The sequence below is a fragment of the Mobula birostris genome, chromosome 3, assembly GCF_030028105.1.
Source record: "Mobula birostris isolate sMobBir1 chromosome 3, sMobBir1.hap1, whole genome shotgun sequence".
Taxonomy (NCBI): domain Eukaryota; kingdom Metazoa; phylum Chordata; class Chondrichthyes; order Myliobatiformes; family Myliobatidae; genus Mobula; species Mobula birostris.
In genome coordinates, this window is record NC_092372.1 from 44,548,454 (window position 1) to 44,571,138 (window position 22,685).

At 40.6% G+C, this 22,685-nt stretch overlaps 1 protein-coding gene across 3 annotated transcripts in view; it reads left to right on the top strand.

Moving 5' to 3' along the window:
* The window catches only part of LOC140194581 (uncharacterized), a 69,149-nt gene that overhangs the window by 18,157 nt on the left and 28,307 nt on the right, over positions 1-22,685 (top strand). For 2 of the 3 annotated variants that reach the window (XM_072251803.1, XM_072251804.1), the window contains exons 3-4: positions 10,464-10,576; positions 13,402-13,504. In XM_072251803.1, coding sequence (XP_072107904.1) covers positions 10,464-10,576; positions 13,402-13,504 — 216 coding nt within the window. Of the gene's footprint in view, positions 1-10,463; positions 10,577-13,401; positions 13,505-22,028; positions 22,143-22,685 lie in introns of all 3 variants that reach the window. The other variant, XM_072251801.1, reaches the window with a different exon arrangement.

Here is a 22,685-nt window from a genome sequence, read left to right on the forward strand (position 1 = left end):
CACGAAGCTGGGCGGCAGTGTTCACTGTGAGGAGGATGCTAAGAGGATGCAGAGTGACTTGGATAGGTTAGGTGAGTGGGCAAATTCATGGCAGATGCAATTTAATGTGGATAAATGTGAAGTTATCCACTTTGGTGGCAAAAACAGGAAAACAGATTATTATCTGAATGGTGGCCGATTAGGAAAAGGGGAGGTGCAACGAGACCTGGGTGTCATTATACACCAGTCATTGAAAGTGGGCATGCAGGTACAGCAGGCGGTGAAAAAGGCGAATGGTATGCTGGCATTCATAGCAAGAGGATTCGAGTACAGGAGCAGGGAGGTACTACTGCAGTTGTACAAGGCCTTGGTGAGACCACACATGGAGTATTGTGTGCAGTTTTGGTCCCCTAATCTGAGGAAAGACATCCTTGCCATAGAGGGAGTATAAAGAAGGTTCACCAGATTGATTCTTGGGATGGCAGGACTTTCATACGATGAAAGACTGGATCGACTAGGCTTACAGAAACCTTAGAAAAACTACAGCACAGAAACAGGCCTTTTGACACTTCTTGGCTGTGCCGAACCATTTTCTGCCTAGTCCCACTGACCTGCACACGGACCATATCCCTCCATACACCTCCCATCCCTGTATCTGTCCAATTTATTCTTAAATGTTAAAAAAGAACCCGCATTTACCACCTCGTCTGGCAGCTCATTCTATACTCCCACCACTCTCTGTGTGAAGAAGCCCCCCCTAATGTTCCCTTTAAACTTTTCCCCCCTCACCCTTAACCCATGTCCTCTGGTTTTTTCTCCCCTTGCCTCAGTGGAAAAAGCCTGCTTGCATTCACTCTATCTATACCCAACATAATTTTATATACCTCTATCAAATCTCCCCTCATTTTTCTACGCTCCAGGGAATAAAGTCCTAACCTATTCAGCCTTTCTCTGTAACTGAGTTTCTCAAGTCCCGGCAACATCCTTGTAAAGCTTCTCTGCACTCTTTCAACATTATTTATATCCTTCCTGTAATTTGGTGACCAAAACTGAACACAATACTCCAGATTCGGCCTCACCAATGCCTTATACAACCTCATCATAACATTCCAGCTCTTATACTCAATACTTTGATTAATAAAGGCCAATGTACCAAAAGCTCTCTTTACGACCCTATCTACCTGTGACGCCACTTTTAGGGAATTTTGTATCTGTATTCCCAGATCCCTCTGTTCTACTGCACTCCTCAGTGCCTTACCAATAACCCTGTATGTTCTACCTTGGTTTGTCCTTCCAACGTGCAATACCTCACACTTGTCTGTATTAAACTCCATCTGCCATTTCTCAGCCCATTTTTCCAGCTGGTCCAAGTCCCTCTGCAGGCTCTGAAAACCTTCCTCACTGTCTACTACACCTCCAATCTTTGTATCATCAGCAAATTTGCTGATCCAATTTACCACATTATCATTGATATAGATGACAAATAACAATGGACCCAGCACTGATCCCTGTGGCACACCACTAGTCACAGGCCTCCACTCGGAGAAGCAATTCTCTAGAACCACTCTTTGGCTTCTTCCATCGAGCCAATGTCTAATCCAATTTACCACCTCTCCATGTATACCTAGCGACTGAATTTTCCTAACTAACCTCCCATGCGGGACCTTGTCAAAGGCCTTACTGAAGTCCATGTAGACAATATCCACTGCCTTCCCTTCATCCACTTTCCTGGTAACCTCCTCGAAAAACTCCAATAGATTGGTCAAACATGACGTACCACGCACAAAGCCATGTTGACTCTCCCTAATAACTCGTTGGAATTTAGAAGATTGAGGGGGGATCTTATTGAAACGTATAAAATCCTAAAGGGATTGGACAGGCTAGATGGAGGAAGATTGTTCCCAATGTTGGGGAAGTCCAGGACGAGGGGTCACAGTTTGTGGATAAAGGGGAAGCCTTTTAGGACAAAGATTAGGAAAAACTTCTTCAAACAGAGAGTGGTGAATCTGTGGAATTCTCTGCCACAGGAAACAGTTGAGGCCAGTTCATTGGCTATATTTAAGAGGGAGTTAGATATGGCCCTTGTGGCTAAAGGGATCGGGGGTATGGAGAGAAGGCAGGTACAGGGTTCTGAGTTGGATGATCAGCCATGATCGTACTGAATGGCGGTGCAGGCTCGAAGGGCCGAATGGCCTACTCCTGCACCTATTTTCTATGTTTCTATGTATCATGCAGATCATTGACGTAGATGACGAACAATAACGGACACAACACCAATCACTGCAACACACCACTCACCACAGGCCTCCAGTCAGAGAGCAACCATCTACTACCACTCTGTGGCTTCTCTCGCAAAGCTAATATCAAATCCTTCTTACTACCTCCTTTTGAATGCCAAGCGGCTGAACGTTGATAACTCCCCATGGAGGACCTTGTCAACAGCCTTGCTAAAATCCATGTAGATAACATCCACTGACTTGCCTTCATCAACTTTCCTGGTGTTTCCCTCAAAGCTGTATAAGATTGTTTGCGAATTGGTAGAGAACTCTATAAGACTGGTAAGAGAAGGAATCATTAAGATTTCACACAAAATGATTTGCCAAGAGGCGATCTCCTTTCTCCCTACACAGGTATTGACTCAATTGTTGAATATCTCCTTATTTCTATTGATCAGGATGTTATGAGTGTTTATTGTTTCATAAGAATTGCATTTTCTTTTATTAAAATTTCAATTAGGAAAGCATACTTAAATTAGTAAATAGTGTACGTGTATGGATGTATAAAAGGCAATAGTGGTATTTTACGACTAACTGACTTTGAATTAGCTAAACCAGATGAATAAGAATTAGTTGTTGGATTCGACTGCTTAAGTTTAATTGCCATTTTCTTTGCAGTTTAACAATTCATCATCTGCTTGTATTTTAAGTGGCCTTTATATGCAATATTCCTCTATTGTCTATACAAAGTATAATTCTGAAAGCCTCTCTGTACTACTTTAAGTGAATGAGTACTTTGTCATTGGTTATTTTTTACTGCAGTATTGACTAACTGCTTTCCAATTGGTTCACCTTTATCTATTGATTTGAATGGTATTTTTCTTAACTTTGGGCTTAAGCTAGGCACCATCTGCAGTTGCTCTCTTTTTCAAGTAGTAAAACCCTCTGAGCATGTTTGTTTCACCATCCTTTTGTTCCATCAGCTCTCATGACATAATCGTGAAGCAATGAGTTTTTATGCCTCTTTTCTGACTTCAAAAAGAACTTTAGATTTAAATAACAGAATCCAACACAGTACAATCATACGAGTATTTTTCACATCTAAAAGGGATGGTATTATTGTTGGGTCTAATTTTATAATAGAATATGTCAAAGAGAGCATCATCAGAAAATCAATAACAATTCTGTGGGGATGTGGTGATTATTGGAGAGGAAAGTGAATGGCCTAGGAATGAGCTCACATTTTCCTCGGAGTGCTAAGACTAGGTTGCATTATTCACTGGTAGAAGAAGAAAAGAAGAAAGCCCTTAACTCTTGAGTGGAGTCACCGGGACGCCGTCATGACAACATTTTTTTAGCAGGCTTTCTTATTTTTACGAGGCCGAGTTTCTAGCTCGATGCTCAGCCCAGCACGGATGGAAAGCGTGCAAGAGAGCCGGCTGGATTCGAACTCGGGAGCCTTCGCTCCGAAGTCTGGTGCTGATGCCACTACGCCACCAGCTGGCATTTATTATTCACTGGTACCCCTCTCAAAAGAAATCTTAAATTAATCAAAATTCACAAAATTAATCAAAAAATCTCTCCACCAAGAAAAATGGTAGAGAGAGAAAATTATATTGTTATATTCCAAAGATTAATGACCCACTGAAAGAAGAAATTTATTTTCATCCGCCTTGAATAGGTGATTCCTTATTCTGAATTAATGTTCCCTCTTTCCAGATACCTTCGCAAGGAGAAAATTAATGCTACAGTAGTGACAGAGTACTGAACATGAAGGAGGATGAATGTGGCCATATATTTTTTATACTTCATATCTTAGAAAAGATGTAATGGGGGGAATACTACCAAAGTCAATGGAACTAATATACAGCAGTCCTGAAGAGAGGCCATTGACCTGTAATCTTGACTCTGTTACTCTTGCCACAGAGATGGTCTGACCTGGTCTGAATTTTTAGCACTGCCTGTCAGAAGTAGTATCACACAGATGCAGTAAAATGCAACCTTCCTAAATTCATCCTTCTGCTTCAAAAATCAAAATATTGCAGATATTGGAAATCTGAAATAAAAGTAGAAAGTGGTGGAAACCACTCTGAGTTCGTCAGCATCTGTGGAAAAAGAGACAGCTGGCATTTCAGGTCAACTGGAAGAGAAAACAATTAGCAGCAGGATAATGAAATAAAGTAGAAGGCAACAGGAAGCTCACGGCTACCCCTAAAGAATGAAAGGAGATGCTCCACATGGCGATCACCTAGTGCCTCTTAGATTTCTCCAGTGCAGTGGAAACCACATTGTGAGAACTGATTACAGTGAATGGGATTGGGAAGAAAGGCGAGCGAGTCTCTGTTTCACCTGAACAAACTGTTTGGGATCCCAGGTGGTAGGAAGAGAAGATGCAAGAGGACAAGTTTTTTCCCTTCTGCAGTTACAAGGGAAAGTACCTTGAGAAGTGTTTGATTTTGGTGGTTTTGATCCGAAATTCTCTCAGAAGTCAAGAATAAGGCATAAAACTTGTTGCTTCATAATTGTTTTAAGGGCTACTACAAAGGAATTGAGAAAGGAAAGAAGATGATAGCAGGAAAGAACAAAAAAGAAAAGAGATAGCAAGCTAACGTGCTTTGCATTTATTCCATAGATAACGAACATTCCATTCAAACTTGTACTAATCAGATACATACTGACGACTGGAAAACATACTGAAAAATTGCATATACATAGGTAATTATATAAAAATTTAAACTGCAAAGAAATAACAATTATGCAGTCTAATCTAATGCAAGGTGGAGATGGAAGAGCAGATGAAGGCACTGTGATTGGAATGCTGAAAGGGTAGGAGACTAAAGGTTTTAAAGCTGTTCTATAGTATTCTTTAAGCAGCCACATCCGTATGCATTCAAATGATGTTGAGAACACAGGTACACAGGTGAATCACAGGTTGGTGATTCTATTCTATTCTAAATAAAATGCCCACTGGTCTGTCATCTTTGCTCTTGCACATCCAAAAGTGAAATGCTGTTTTGGGAATTTAACATTAGTTTCCAGTCATCATTCAATCTTTTCATAGGTTATGAATGCATTTCAATTAGATTTAGACAGTATTTTCTTTTAAAATATTAGTTTAGAAAATAATAGTTTTTTGTTTTTTTAAAAAAAACCCAGCATTTAGTTAGTATAGTAGTAATTATATCCCATTGAAGCCTTCAGTAACCTTTATCTGCACATGCTCCCCCTGCCCCCCATCTCCACTATCATTTGGGAAAGCGATGAGAGCTTTTTCACTTATTTAAAAAAAATCTATTTTTTCATGAAAAATGGTGGAGCGGGAAAAATGTCTTATCAGAGGGAACTCCAATGATTCACGGCCAATTGAAAGAAGACATTTCTTTTCATCTGTCTTAAATAGGTGATCTCTTATTCTGAATTAATGTTCCCTCTTTCTAGACCCCTTGCAAGGGGAAAATGCCCACTCAGCACCCCTTCTGTCAATTCCTTTCAGTTTGACCTGAGCAGAAGCAAGCAGGACAGAAGTTTAAGGACCAAGAGTGGGATGAAATATTTTCATTCAGTCCAAAAAAAAATCAGTGATTTACTGTCCTGTTTCTCTTCCCATAAGCTGCTGTCCTATTGGGCGAGAAGTTGTCGAAAATGAATATCTGATCATTTGTCCTCAACAAATTCTATCATAGATGTGAAAATTTCATTTAGCTGAGAGCAAGCTCTCTTTCGCTGGGATCTCTGAAGTCAGCACTCGGCAGGGTGCTAGGAGTGCTCAAATCTCAACATCGATTGAACCACCCTCACAATGAGGTCTAACAAACAGCAGATGTAAACAGTCCTTTTTAAAAAAAAAAAAAAAAAAAAAAAATTCTTCTATATAATATGGGTGTATGGTTTTGACATCTTTTCTGAACAAGTACTGCACATTGTTAGACACTCCAGTTTTACAAATAATATTTTATTGATATACAGCACAGAATAGGCCCTTCCGGCCCTTCGAGCCACGCTGCCCAGCAATCCCCGATTTCATCCCAGCCTAATCACGGGACGATTTACAATGACCAACTAATTTACCAACCGGTATGTCTTTGGTCTGTGGGAGGAAACTGGAGCACCCAGAGGAAACCCACACAGTCAAGGGGAGAACGTGCAAACTCCTTATAGGCAGTGTCAGGAATTGAACCCAGGTCACATGTACTGCAAAGCGTTGTGCTAACCACTACATTAGCATGTCACCCTAGTTCTATGTAGTCTATTAGGAGGGGTGATTGATAAGTTCGTGGCCTAAGGTAGAAGGAGTCAATTTTAGAAAACCTTACACGTTTTTTTCTTACATTTACACACTTAATCCAGCAGTCATGGAGCATACAGATCCCTTTTTTGTAGAAGTTGGTGTCTTGGACCTCCAGAAAGTGGTCTACAGCGGGAGTGATTGATAAGTTTGTGGCCTAAGGTAGAAGGAGATAAGTTATTAACTTCAAACTTTCTGCATTTTCACTCAGAGTTCAACTGCACGTGCATGTAATGAGAGCGGTATAACTCACGTCCTTCTACCTTAGGCCACAAACTTATCAATCACTCCTGCTGTGGACCACTTCTACAAAGAAGGGATCCGTATGCTCCACGACCGCTGGACTAAGTGTGTACATGTAGGAGAGGACTATGTTGAAAAATAAATGTGCTGGGTTTTCTAAAATTGACTCGTTCTACCCTAGGACACAAACTTATCAATCACCCCTCGTACTTGGTGAAACGTATCCAAGCATGATTCTGGAATTGACTTAGAAGAATACACCACCATGTCATGCGCTATATCGAATAATGTGTAGGCAATGTCATTAGCAATAAAAACATCCGTCTATTCCTGAATCAGAAGCCACGGCTGAAGAACGAAGTTTGGAACCTGCACAGGGCTCGGGCTACTGTTTACAGATCCAGTGACCTTGCAGCATACAGTGAAGTCAAGTCAAACTTTAAAAGAGGCATTGAAACCGCCAAGTACAGATACAAACAGGGAGGTTGGGTGGAGATTCATCTCTACAAAAGAAGGTGTAAGGTGTTCCTTATCTTTGCTGGCCTACAGGTCACCTTGGGCAAGGTGTAGCACCTGCCTAGTCCCCCAGTCAGTGTCAGGTGAAACCGTGGGAGCAGGTGGTGGATGGTCATATGAGCAAGCTCTAGTTACGTGACCACAGACACCAGGCGGACAATCTCTGAAGAGTATTGATAATGACTTGGGTCACCCGTCTTGTAAAGACACTGCCCCGATGAAGGCAAATGGCAAACTACTTCTGTAGAAAAATTGCCAAGAACAATAGTGTTCATGGAAAGACCATGATTGCCTATGTCATATGACACAGCACATGACAGACAAACAGATACTGTACCATCAACAGACAGAGACACTCTTCAGTAACACCACTAACCCCTGCCATGTGTGGCCCTGACCCCTGACATGCATCAGGCCCATCATTTGATATAAAGGAAAGGTCTTTTGCCCTGCAAACAGTGACACCAAAGCCAGTCAGACTAGACGAGTACACATCGACCTCTCTGACCCTGAACGCTGGTACACCACAGGGATGTGTACTGAGTGCACTCCTTTACACTCTTTTCACCCATGACTATGCCACCAACTCCATCACCAAATTTGCAGATAGCAACACAGTGATTGGATTAATTACAAATAACAATGAAACAGCATACAGAGAAGAGGTGGAGAAACTGTCTGAATGATGCAATTACCATAACCTTTCACTCAACATTTAAAAAAAAACGAAGAAATGATTATTGACGTCAGGAGATCAAGAGCTATGAACAACCTCCACTACATAAACGGTGAAGCAGTGGAAGGGTCTCCAGCTTTAGGTTCTTGGGAGTGAACCTCGCAGAGCAGCTCTTTGGACCACCAACACCTCCCGAATAGTAGGGAAGGCTCAATGGTGCCTATACTATCTCAGAAATTTAAAGAGAGAAAATCTGCTGGTAGGCCTTTACCGATGTGTAATTGAGAGCACACTGATCTCCATGACAGCATGGTACAGTAGTTGCAACAAGATCGATCAAAAAGCTCTTCAACGAGTGATCAGGATTGTACAGAACATCACTGGGGCACAACTACCAGGTATGGAAACCATCTATAATTGACCCTGTCTACACAAAATCATGATAGACTCACCCTACCCCAGTAATCACCTGTTTCATCTCCTACCTTATGGCAGGAGATACAGAAACATCTCTGCAGAGACATCCAGATTGAAAAAGAAGCCTTTCCCCTACCAGGGTTGTCGTGCAACTGAACAATGTTCCCTTCCACCCTCCCATTGTCCATAGGTACTTTGATTTCAAAGCCCTTTATTTTTTTTTAAATTTCAGTTTTAATTCTTGATACTACTTTGATTATTGTATTTTATAACAAGGGCAGGTGCAATACTTGAATGGGGTAGCCATTGTTTCTTTTCATTTTAGAGTTATTTATTTTTAATTCAGTTGTAACTGAGATGCCACTCTAAATAACTCAGACATTATTTTAATATGTTTTCCGTGACTGAATTGCCAGTATGCTGCTTTGCACTGAATGGAGTGGCACTGCAATCTTGTTGCCTCAGCAACGACAGTAAAGCTTTAGCTAACTATCATTATTGCAATATTCTGCTTCATGCATTCATTACTTTATAATTTCACTTTTCAAATGTAAGCTTTAAAGTGCAATAAAACTCTGCTGGCCCGGCAATCAATTGTTCATAAATCTTTATATTTTGGCATTTGACTCTCTCGTCGGGGTTCAAGAATGTGAACAGAATGTGCAACCAACTCCTGGATGTCTACACGGAGGGCTGGAGTCTAGAATGCTCATGTATTTCTTGCTTCTTTTAAGCTCACTGTGTTCACTGGATAATTTATTACATTATAACAAGTAAATAAAGTCAAATATACGTGTTGTAACATTAAGAGTAATGTCCATTAGTTTGGCACTATAGGATACTGGATTATTGGGGTTGCTAAATGTTAATTCTTGTAGTTGATCAGTAGATGGCGCCACTACCCTTTCTATGACTAGTTGAAGCAGGGTGGAAAAGCTAGCGTAGGGATTTCGAGGCATTAATCTCAGAATAAATAAAAAGTAATTAAATGTGTTATCCTGAATTTAAGGTGATCCCTATGGAGAAGAGCAGATTCTAAGCTATCGCCCCTACAAGAAAGAAATGAAGCAAATTCATTAAGATGTATATAAATTAGTCAAACCAAAATAATTTATAAGTAAGGTAAACTGAAGGAATAAACTACTGGTGCTGGAAGCACAGGTGCTTTGAGTTTCAGACTTCTCTCTGAGGTACTTTGTGTTTTCCTAGCCCACTGGATTTTGCTGTGTCTGAATAAATGACTGAAAAAGACAGAATAAATAAGACACGGTAGTATTTTTAAACATGCAATGTTACAAATACGGGTTTAGGAAAAGGATGCCAAGGTGTAATCAAAATGTAAGTCATTTGGAAAACTGACAGAAAAGGATTAAAAATGGTAATATTCCAGAGGTTAGAACATTATCTGTCAGTTTAGATTCCTTGATTGTTTGGAATTATTGATCCTCACCAATGCTGTCCAGTTTTCTTTGAGGAGAACGATATAGCTAATGTATTTAGAAGGATCAAAGTGGATGTTGATGAGCATTGGCTTTCGGAGAAGCTAGTGGATTCCAGCCTGTTATATTCATGTAACATTGAGTAAGTTGCTGGAGATGATGACATTGAGGTTCTGATCTGAGCCCCAAGAGCAGAATGTAACCAGAAAGTGCTGGGCACTGAATTGTTTTGAGATTAATAATCCATGTACCATTTAATTTCATTTTGGCTAAATTGTGCTGATACTGGATGTCAATTATGCCAAATGATGTCACCATACTGTTTTTGCACGGGAAATCAAACTAAAACCTTTATCAAATAATCAAAACGCAAACCATGGTAATATTCTGAATAAGAACCGTTTCTTCTGAAATGTTTTCTCTTTCATATTATTAATTTACTGTCTGGTGTGTTTTCATAATTGCAGTTAGTTCTGCGTGGGACTTGTGGGCGCTGAGACCCCAGTGTGTCATTTGCCACAATTTAAGATAACAAGGCATGAAATTAAGAAAGCTTGATTTGTCACCAAATTCTGCATGATGAATCACCATACCCATCACGTGTTGCTTTCATGTTAAAATTCATGTTTTCAGCACTTTACAGGTGTTTGGTAGCATGTCTGTATATTCAATTAAACTCCTTAAAATTTCAGAAATGGAAGCCTGAAGCTAACAGATCGAAAACCGGGGACACTTTACACCATCAGCTTGACCTGTTTTAATGGAGAGACGGTTCTCAAATCTTCAAATGTCACCATTGATACAGGTATCCTATGTAACGTTTTAACAACTGTTTACAAGGGAGATCTGTTTTCTTCAATAAAACAGAAAATGCTAGGAACAATCAGTATTTGTGGAAAGGAAAGCAGTTACGTTTTATTTGGAACACTAATCATTATCACTGTGCACCTCTCAACAGATGCAGCCATGTGTCCTGAATTTTCTGCTCTATCTGATTTCCAACATCCATGGTATTTTGCCTGTAGTTTGGTAGTCATGTTTCCAGATCTTAGCTATATCTTGTGTATAGCTATCACAGCAAATAAGACAGGAATTAGAAGAACTTTAGTTCATTAAATGTAAAGAAAGAATGAACTCAAAGACTGGTGAGTTTGCACTTGTGATTTCTATGGGTGTATGTGGCTGCAATAGAGCTTGTGGGTCCAGGATAGGACTTGTATAGTCATCAAAGATCTCACCGTTAAAGGAGTGGACATCGTCATCGGATTTCGATGGACAACCGAAGAAGAGGAGAAGAAGAAGAGATATATTTTGTAGAGATACAGCAGGGTAACAGGACCTCCTGTCCATTTACACCCATTTGCCCAAGTAACCTCCTAACCTGCCCATCTTTAGAAAGTGGGAGAAAGCCAGAGCATCCTGAGGAAACCCACGTGGTCACGCGGAGAATGTACCTACTCCTTAAAGTACAGCGGCAGGAATTGAACCTGGGTTGCTGGTGCTGAGACAGCGTTATGCTAACCGCTATAAATAGCAGAAATGGATCCTCTCTATTTCAGGGCTTCTAGAATATTTTAGTTCAATAATCTATAATCTAATCTATGACAAAGCACATCTACTTTGTAACACTGCTAGAATCTGTGACAAAGTTAGGAGTGGAAAAAGTAAACTGACTTTTTAAATGGAATCATCCCCAAAGATGTGGCATGGATACCGAGCGTTCCCAGTACTTTGTTTTTATTGCAGATTTCCAGCCAAAGCAGTTTTATAAAAGTACTATTACTGTACTTTTGCATGTTTTTTTGCTTGTAACCTTTAATCCCCTGATACAATATTGTGATTCTATGGTATGCCTTGTGTTGTCTCTGGGCCATTGTGAACTAATAATAGTATATGCAACTACTGGTATTCAGTAACAAGTAACCTAGCTGCCAATAGTGATAACCGATCATAGTGTATGCAACTATTCAGTAACAAGTAACCTAGCTGCCAATAGTGATAACTTGTATGCATTTGTCAAAGTCAGAATAGGAGGTATTCTTGTCATTACTGCCTGGAGAAATGGAAAATATTGAATAATAGTTACCAGTAGAAGGGCTTGAGAAGGAGCTACAATAACAATATTAAATGACATTTGGGTAAGTTTATAAATAAGAAGGGGGTTAGCTTGGTGGGTACCCTGGTAAGCATGGGCGACTTGGGCTGTTTCCATGCTATGTTATTCTACTCTATAGAACTAAAAGTAGGCTTTTAGCTTAGTATGTTGGCCCAATGAGATAATTTTAGCCTATATCTTTTAACACGTTTGGTTAATGAGAATTATAAGTCAAAAAAGTAAAATTGACCCAAAATAATGCGCAGTTCAAGGCAGTGGTAACAAGCATTTAGACTATGTTGTCGAAATAATTCCTTTCCACTGAGATTGTTGTTCTCCACTAATACTTCCAAAACTTTGCTGATCTCATTCTCCAGAGCTGGACAGGTGACTATGGGAAGTGAGAGAAGAGATTCCTGGGCCATTGGTAGAGTGGCCCAATACCTTTTTCTCAGAGTGGCAATGGCCAATACCAGAGGATATCTATTTAAGATGAATGTAGGAATGTTTAGGGGAGATGTTACAGATGCTTTTTTTATACAGAGTAGTGGGTGCCTGGGGTGGACTGCTGGACTGATAGCGGAGACTGATACAACAGGGGCATTTAAAGGACTCTTAGATAGGCAGTGGACGGTAGGTGGGAAGGGTTAAATTAATTATGGTTTAAGTTAAAAGATCAGCACAACATTGTGCCCCAAAGACTACATACTATGCTGCAAGTTAATTCCTTAAACAAAATAAATCACAGAGGATCACTCCTAATTTAATGTTGGAGTCTAGGTACCATACAGGCAAGTTTATTCATAACTCCTACCATTGCCAAAGCTTCCTAAGGTATCCAGATCTGCCTTCCAGGTGTGATCTAGTCATGCTTTCTGACTGTAGACCCCCAACCCACTCTACTGTGTTTATTGTGTACTCTTGATTTGTTTCGTTTATAACCTTTTAACTCAAGTGCAATTTTTTTCTTTCCCTACACACAGACGTGTATTAAACATTGCAGCTCTTGTCAAATTTGAAATAATAGTTATCTCAAGGTTATGAAAATTACTGCATATATTAGAGACACGTAGCAACATTTCTCCTCTGCACTAAACTACCATGTTGATTGAATTCCCAGCGTTACACTTTGTTCACAGTGTATTCTGTAGTCCAAATGAACCGACAATAAATCGGCCTATTCAGGTAGAGTGTAAACCTGTCGTCATTTTAACAAGCCCCACAACATTTTCCATTGATGTCATCTTTTAACTTGGTGACCCAGAAATCCCGATTGGACTTTCTCCTGGGCCACATTCATAAGTTGATGAGAACTGTTTAAATCCTCCTGTCAACATCATTTCAGTACCATTCTTCACTTTGAAGTAAAAAAAATTCATATTTCACACAGAATAACATACTCTGGTGGTCTTTAGGAACCTTATCAATCCAACATGGAAAAAAGTGCCTTCATCGTAGCTTTTAAAGTTACAAAGAGTAAATGTTAATCAGCTTTGGTACCTATTATTTTAAAGTGCATTTTTTTTGCATTTCAGGAATGGAGCCAAGTATTCAACCTTTAACCTCACAATCCATATCAAGAGCAAAAGCACAGTCCAATTCTGATGGCCGCTGGAACCACGCCAAGCTACTCAACTCGTATGTAAACCTTAGATATTGGTGTTTCAAAGTGGGATTATGTGTAACTGATCAATTCTAACTATGTGTATTGGCGTTTTTCGTCAACATTGCATAAAATTGGTTTAAGTATTTTACAGTAGCAGGGAAAATGTTGAAATCAAACGTAGAATCTGGTGGTTAAAGACATTTATCAATTGCATATACAGGGGATTCTGAGACACAGCAGGACCAGTACATTTTGGCCCAAGTAAGCAGCTGCCCCAATTCGTCGAAGTTTCATAGAATTAGTTAAAAAGGTATAAAAAAGACAAACTACCATTTAACTGAGTAACAAATTAGAACATTACCAATACTGCTACAGTACCAGAAAACTGTGCATTAGTTCCTAATAGTTATTGACCGAGGAATTCATCCAGTGTATGCTGCTGCATTCTTTTGATTGATTGTAAATGAACAAAATCAGCGGAGACACCGAGTACAGATGATGGACTGCCTTCATGCAATGAGTTTGATGACTGCATCATCCAAATCTTCATTTTCATTGTAACATTCAAGATTATTGCTGATGCCTTCAAATTCTTAATTGTTCCTAACAAAGTAGAGGAATCATTTCATTTTCACTCCCAGCTGTTTCTGACATCTCCAAGACTCACGCTTGAAACCGCAGTGAACAGAATAGTTCTGAGTTGTCTCACTGCTTATTTCTTGCCATCTTTCAGTGACAAAAATCATTACTTTTGAACACAAACACACATAACTGACGCTATTTAAAAACCATTCGCATGAAACGCAATGCAGTGCTTAATGTTCACGTGATTTCTATATATATATTAGAAAAAAACACCTGATTTCGCATTTTAATGACATGCAACTGATGCTAGTTAGAAATTATTTGGCAACAGTCTCCTGTCCCAATAAAGCGGCATAGTGTCCCAAATAAACGAAGAGAATTCTGGCTATTTTCTCTATTAGTTTTTGTTTCTTTAAGGTGTTAAGGGAAAATCAATGATCTGCTTAGGTCCTGCTGAAGGGTTTTTGCCTGAAACGCTGACAACACTCTTTTCCGTAGATGCTACCTGGTCTGCTGAGTTCTTCCATCATTTTGTGTGTGTTACTTTGTCTCCAGCATCTGCAGATTTTCTCTTGTTTGTGATCTGGTTTAGGAGATTGGTTCTGAGATAGATGAAAACAGAAGTGATGGTGTGTCTGAATAGTAGGAAGTGACAAGTGGCGTCCCAGAGGGAAGTGATCTCTAGCATCTTCTTTATTAACTGATGAGTTGTTATTAGACATATACTCAAGTTTACTCATGGCATAGAAGTTGATGGCTGTTAGAAAATGACGAGAAACATTAAATTACAAGAAAACATTGACATTCATTGAAAATGGCGTCACAGGTCATAAAGCTTTTGGCACACTGGCTTTCATAAATCAATGTATTGAGTACAGGAGATGGAATGTTATACTGAAGTTGTATAAGACACTGGTGAGGCCTAATGTGAAGTATTGCATGAAGTTTTCAAAGGTTCAAAGGTCGAATTTAATGTCAGAGAAATGTATACAATATACATCCTGAAGTGCTTTTTCTTTGCAAACATCCACGAAAATAGAGGTGCCCCAAAGAATGAAGAGAGTTAAACATGAGAACCCCAAAGTCCCCCCCCCCGTTCCCCCTCCTACATGTAAGCAGCAGCAAGTACAACCCCCCCTCCCCCACCAGCAAAAAAAAGTGCATTGGTACCGTCACCGAGCCCAAGCGTGTGCTGAGCAATAGCAAAGACACAGACCAAAGTTACCCCAAAGGCTTCGCATTTCATCCGACATTTGACAAAACACAGGTTCTCTCTCCCTGGCAAGGGAGAGGGAGGTGACCCCATTTTCACAGCGAGCAGTAGACATAACAACAACCCGCTGATTTACAAATGTTAAAAGTCCATTTCGTCACTTTTTTCGAGCTCTGTGTCCCAAGATCGCAAAGACTTTGGGTCTTTGGGCCAACAGTGAAAGATTTTCCAGCCTCCCCGACGACACATGAGTCTCCTGCCATGACACTGACCCTCGATCCGCCCGTCTCCAGAGCCTTGAGATCTTAGGCTTCCGAACACAGTCGAGACTCTCAGGCCAAACTCTTGGCACGTCGAACAATGGCCAGTCGTGGAACCATGAGAACGGGTCCCATTCCCACAAAGAACCGAAGCCTGCGTGTAACTCCAGGTTAGGGTCTTCAAAAGAACCCTGAAACGGAAAAATAAAGATATTAAAGGTGGTCAGCTACCTACAAGAAAGATGTAAATAAGGCTGAAAGAGTACAGAGAAAATTTACAAAGATGTTGCCAGAACTAGGGGACCTGAAGAAAGATTGAATTAATTAGGACTTCATTCCTTGGATCATAGAAGATGGAGGGGAGATTTGATAGAGTTGTAGAAAATTATGACGGGTATAGATAGGGTAAATGCAAGCAGGCTGGCTGGGACTGCAACTAGAGGTCATGGGTTAAGGGTGAAAGGTGAAAAAGGAGCTTGGTGGCGGGAATCTTCACTCGGAGGGTACTGAGAGTGTGGAACGATCTGCAAGCACAAGTGGTGTATGCAAACTCAACTTCAACGTTTAAAAGGAGTTTGGATAGGTACGTGGATGGTAGGGGTTTGGAGAGCTATGGACAGGGTGCAGGTTGATGGGAGCAGGCAGTTTAAATGGTTCTGCATGGACTAGATGGGCCAAATTTTCTACAACTCCTGTGCTGTACTTTTCTATGACTCAGAGTAGTGACAGATGAATTGCCATGAAGATAGATGTATACTTCAATCTAAGTATTTTCTTAACTGATGGATTTTGGAGTAATGGAGCTCAAAATTTGAGAGTCTATGTAGCCAATTTACTTGAACATTGCTGTCAAATACAAGAATATTCAAGAAGCAATACCACTCACTGTAAGAGGGAGCTTTAAGGAGGGAGTGATCCACTATGGTTGAAAAACTATCCCCGCTTCGATCACACTAGGAGTACTTGCATTGTTCCTGCTCTGGACGTCAGGGTAACTGGCCTTTAAAGGAGAGAGATATCAGATTCAGCAAAATATTATCGGAAAGCCAAGGGTAAGGTTATGTTTTGTGATAATGTAATGCAGGGTTATATTGACTGACATAAAAAGGGTAAGAAGTTATAGGATGTTAAAAACAATTGTAGAATCTTTTTTGTACAGGTATGAAATTTAACATTTAAATGATCATTTGCGAGAGAGTTCAGAAACTTTCTTCCTCACTAAACAGTTCCTACATTTGTCTGTAGGAACTGTTACCATCAGGTAGGAGGTACAGGAGCCTGAAGGCACACACTCAGCGATTCAGGCACAGCTTCTTCCCCTCTGCCATTCGATTCCTAAATGGTCATTGAACCCTTGGACACTCCCTCACTTTTTAAAAATTATATAGTATTTCTGTTTTTTGCACGATTTTTAATCTATTCAATATACATATACTGTATAAAGTATACTGAATAAGATTTACCTATTTATTAATTATTATTTTTTTCTTCTATATTATGCATTGTGTTAAACTGCTACTGCTAAGTTAACAAATTGTACGTCACATGCCGGTGATAATAATTCTGATTCTGGTCCAAGAGAGGGCATGAGGTAATGAGAAAGGTCCTACTCAACCTAATTTCATTGGTCATTTTATATGTTTATATGGAGACTCTTTAAAACCACTTTAAAGTTTAATTTTTAAGTTTTCTCTGCTATTTTTCATTTGCTGTTGAATAACATTGACAGCCTACAAGTTCTTTAGCTTTCACCAGTAGAGGCCAGCAAATCATTACCTTTGAAATTTCAATCCATATTATCATAAAAAAATGGAAGACTGTTTTGTCCCATGCCGCTATATTGAATCATGTTTCTATAAATCAAATTAGGGCTCTCCAGCTGCCATCTCGTTCACCTTCCAACCTGTACGAATCTTTTGATTGGTTCCTATCACAGTCATGGGATGCATATTGATGTATGAGTGAATTACACATTAAATATATTCAAGCAATATTGTCATTGGATAAACAGCCCAGATGCTCACTCAATTGGAATTTAATGTGACTGAAAAGAACACTGGAATAATTAGCCTGATTTCTGAATTGAGGGAATGTGACACCATTGTAAATGAGTTGGTTTGATGAATATGACAGCTAATTATGGTCCTTTAGTATTATATACGGTTCGGTATGCTGCTTCTGCTATTGTATATTTAGTCTGTATATTAGTATTTAGTAACAGCTGGGATATATTTGCATATGAAAAATTAGTAATTGAGAAGGAAAGGAAAGAGCACATGAGCATCAAATAATGCTTTATTTGAATCTCAACTCCTTTTCAAAGATTCTCTGGGGACTAATTGGAATAATATACTCAAAGAAAAATAAATATTAGGGATAGAATATTGCTGACAATGATGGTTGGGGCTTGCTTTAAGATGTGCAGATGTTCATTTATACATATTTATATATTAGTAGAATAGATTAACTGTTGCTTTTGTTGTGTATCATATTTATGCAGATTCTTTGAACAGTCTTAAATATCAGTTTAAAAGTCACTGCAACTTGTACTTTATAGATATGTAGTTTGACCCAACGGCAGTATCTCATGATTTTTTATTATTTCAAAGTTGTGCATATTGGGCATGGATTAGCATTCAAAATGAGAGATCTGGCAAATGTTTTTGGATTTCTGTTCTGCTTGAAAATGTGGTATGGTACAAAGGTATTCCAGAATTAATCTAATTTTTGCAGTGATACAGAATCCCTTTTGCATAAAATAAATACATGTCGCAGTTTTATAATTCACATTGACAAATGGTAATTTTAAAGTTTCATTATTTGTTTTCCATTTCTTTATGGTGGCACACAAAAGCTAGCAGCAAAACATGAGCCATTTTCAATGGCTTAGTCACATGTAAATAGCTAGTTACTATACAAATGACATGGAATGATTTTACTGATTTTTGTGTAATTCCTTCTAGTGGTTAAATTGCAAAACCATTTCTCAAAGATGAGCTGTGCTTCCTGATTAAAAAATTTAAGTGTTTCCTGTAAATTGGAGAGATGTTTATGAAATTCATGTGGAACCACATCTGTTTCAGTTCAGATGAAGTATGATGCATTATATGTTCAACAATGAGTGTATGTTGACACTTTGTGCAGTTGGTGTTCGTGTCAGCTAAGTGGGGTTGCACTGTGTTCCCTTTGCTTTGAAAAGTGCTGTGTGCTTTGGGCAATGTCGTGATGAACTTGGTCATCAGGAGCTGGAACTAAATATGTGCAAGGGTACTGGCTGTAATCACCCTTGCATGAGTTCCGTTGTAAAGCAGCGTGTAAGGAGGTGTGTGCAACTGGTAGCTGATACTCTCCCATTGATTTAACACCGTCCACAAACGACAGACCCCCATTAGTCCCTCTAGTGACTATTTCAAAATAAGTACAATGACACAGATTCAGTCTTCAAAAATGTGAAAGATTTACACCCAAGCTGCAGCAGCCAGTTGTCCTTTATAAATAATTCGTCTGTTTGCTTCTTTCACATTTCTACCCAGGAGTCCGGTCAGTCACCGATTTCACCACCACACCCCACCCCTTCCCCGGCCCTCATATCTAAATAGTGTGTTCACTTTATACCATCCCAACAATTTAATATAATTTTGCAGGTTCATTACATTCCTACTGTTTAAATATTTCTCCAGTGCTGCTTTCTGACTCCTGGATGCCAAAACTGAAAATCAATGTTCTTCTTTGAAAGATTAATATTGGACTTTAGCTGTGTGTCTCCTCTCTGCCATGTCTATACAGTATGCCCCACATTGAATATGTATCCTGAGTAACCAGTCCTCAAGTTATGTTCTGCATATTACTTTTCCTGAACAGTTCTACTTGTGAAACTTGGCAGAAGACTAGAGCAGGCTACCACACTGGGAGCTGTGTCAAAGTTCAAAGTACATTTATGATCAAAGTATGTAAATTATGTACAACCTTGAAATTCATCTTCTTGCAGGCAGCACAAAACAAACACAATATAACCCATTAAAACACACACAGACAACAAAGATCATCAAACACCCAATGGTGACAAAAGAGAACAAACTGTACAAGCAATAAAAAAGTAAACAAATAACACACAGAACATTAACTGCAGAGTCCCCGAAAGTGAGTCTACAGCTAGGGACACACATAAAAGTTGCTGGCGAGCGCAGCAGGCCAGGCAGCATCTATAGGAAGAGGTACAGTTGACATTTCGGGCCAAGACCCTTTGTCAGAACTAACTGAAGGAAGAGCTAGTAAGAGATTTGAAAGTGGGAGGGGGAGAGGGAGATCCGAAATGATAGGAGAAGACAGGAGGGGGAGGGATGGAGCCAAGAGCTGGACAGTTGATTGGCAAAAGAGATATGAGAGGATCATGGGACAAGAGGCCTAGGGAGAAAGAAAAGGGGGGGGGATGCCCAGAGGATGGGCAAGGGGTATAGTGAGGGGGACAGCGGGAGATGGATGGGGTACAAGGGGGAGGTGGGGCATTAGCGGAAGTTTGAGAAGTTGATGTTCATGCCATCAGGTTGGAGGCTACCCAGACGAAATATAAAGTGTTGTTCCTCTAACCTGAGTGTGGCTTCATCTTTACAGTACAGGAGGCCGTGGATAGACATATCAGAATGGGAATGGGACGTGGAATTAAAATGTGTGGCCACTGGGAGATCCTGCTTTCTCTGGTGGACAGAGCGTAGGCATTCAGTGAAACAGTCTCCCAGTCTGCGTCGGGTCTCGCCAATGTATAGAAGGCCACATCGGGAGCACCGGACGCAGTATATCACCCCAGCCGACTCACAGGTGAAGTGTTGCCTCACCTGGAAGGACTGTCTGGGGCCCTGAATGGTAGTGAGGGAGGAAGTGTAAGGGCATGTGTAGCACTTGTTCCGCTTACACGGATAAGTGCCAGGAGGGAGATCGGTGGGGAGGGATGGGGGGGACGAATGGACAAGGGAGTCGTGTAGGGAGTGATCCTTGCGAAAAGCAGAGGCGGGGGAGAGGGAAAGACAGCTAGGGAGGTGAGTGAAGATGGTCCAGGAGACTGATGGCTACAGACCATAGCCATGGAGCCGGTTCAGCACTGAGCCTAGTGTTGATGGTTGCAGGCAACAGCTACAGAGTTAGTTCAGAGCTGAAATGAGTAAACCTGGCAGAGAAGTGAGCTGAACACTGGTTTGTCCTTCGCCCTTGATGCCTTGGACAAATCGAGCAAACAGTGAGAAAAAAGTAGACCAAGAAAAAGACGTGGAACATGAGCTGCAGAGTCTCTGGAAGTGGGGCCTGTTCAGTGCTGAGGTGAGTGAAGCCCGTCCGGGGGCCTGATGGCTGCAGGGCAGCGACTGCTCCCAAAACTAATGCTGTGGGACCTGAGAGAGAGAGTGAGAGACCAATCAGGCAGAGAGCATTGATCACCTGCTCGTTTTCTGTTTTCATCCTCAGCTATTTTAATCTTGCTTGATGCTTTAATCAACACAGAGCCGACAACAGGTTTGTTTTCTGCCATCACACCTTGATGCAGGGCCTACTCCCCAGTGAAGGTTACCCTGGCCACACCTGCAGTCCCGAGAGTCTAGTTTGCTGAATCCCCCAGGAGATCACAAAAGTGCCACCATTTAGTCAGTTAAAAGGTACATCCTTAAAAAGGAAATTACAGGCTGCAGACTGCAGCAATCGCAGATCAGAAGAAGTATACCTTGTAGGGTTTCTAGCAGTTTTGTGAGCCTCCTGAAAATGCCTCTGTTGGTCACTGGCACCATCTTGTATCTTTATCAGGAAGAAAACTTGTGAAAATGAGGATACAGTTGTCCAGGAGATATCGATTGGTGGGTTAGTGCAGTGGTCCCCAACCTCCGGGCCACAGACTGATACTGGGCCATGAAGCATGCAGGGGTGCAGTGGTAGCCGGGATGCACCCAGCACATCTTTAAGAAAAAAGCTGAAATAAGCAAGTTAATTAATTAGGTGCCACCCGGCACGTAAATGTTGGCCCAGATCAGAGGTGATTGCTGACATTTATGTGCCAGGAGGCACCTAATTAAATAGCTTGTTTATTTTGGCTTTTTTCTTAAAGATGTGCTGGGTGTGTCCCGGCCACTGCTGCACCGCTGCACGCTTCGCGGCCCGGTATTGGTCTGCGGCCCGGAGGTTGGGGACCACTAGGTTAATGGAGCAATGAGGAGCTATCTGAAAGCTGGTGATTGGCTCTGCGAGTTAGAGGTTGGCGTGCCTTGCCACAACGGCATCACACTTAGGGAAATGAGGATGCAATTGTCCAAGAGACAATGACCTGGTATTCATTGGTGAGCTAATGAAACCTTTTCAGAAGTTGTTAGTTATAATTTGATTTAATGCAGTTTAATTTTGAAAGGTTTTCTTAGCAAACCCAAAGTGGGACTTTGTCATGCTGACATTTCTGTTTAGTACAGCAGCATTTAAGTGTAATTTCATTGCCTCAGTGGATATTTTGTTTTCTTCTCTGGGTAGTGATGTGCTGACTGGAGCTGTGTTTGGTTGCATTGGTGGAGTAATCCTGATGTACCTGTCCTATTCCTTTTATAAAAAGTGGAGACGAGATGAGCGATTACGGGCATTTCTAAGGTAAGGTGTCTGGATTATTTGAATTTTACATTATTTTAGTAAATTATGGATCATGATTTCTTCTATCTGGCTGAACTTAACATTGCTTAAGGTTGTAGTGTTACGTACCCTGTAACTGGGTTGCCAAACCAGCAGAAATGGATCACTCAGTTGGAGTCTGGATTACTAGAACTAAGGAAGTTTTATTAAAGAAACAAGCAACACAGTAATCGAAAGGATAATAAATGCAACAGTTCAGCAATGATGAACACACATGTGCACAGAATTAAGATAACAGCATCAATGAAGCTCTATCGTTGTCTAGGGGTAAATGACCAAATTTCAAAGTGACACAAAAGTTCAGTCCAATTTAGTTCAGTTCGCAGTAATCGTTGCCATGGCGATGGACAACGTGGGGGAAGGGAGAGAGAGAACGAGAACGACTGATCATTCAGACACGGCTTCCACTCACAGACCGGCGATATGGCTCACAGGCAGCTTTTGGGCAGGTCCTTGGTGACGTCACCTGAGGTCACCGACTGTGACCCCTTCTCCAGATGCGGT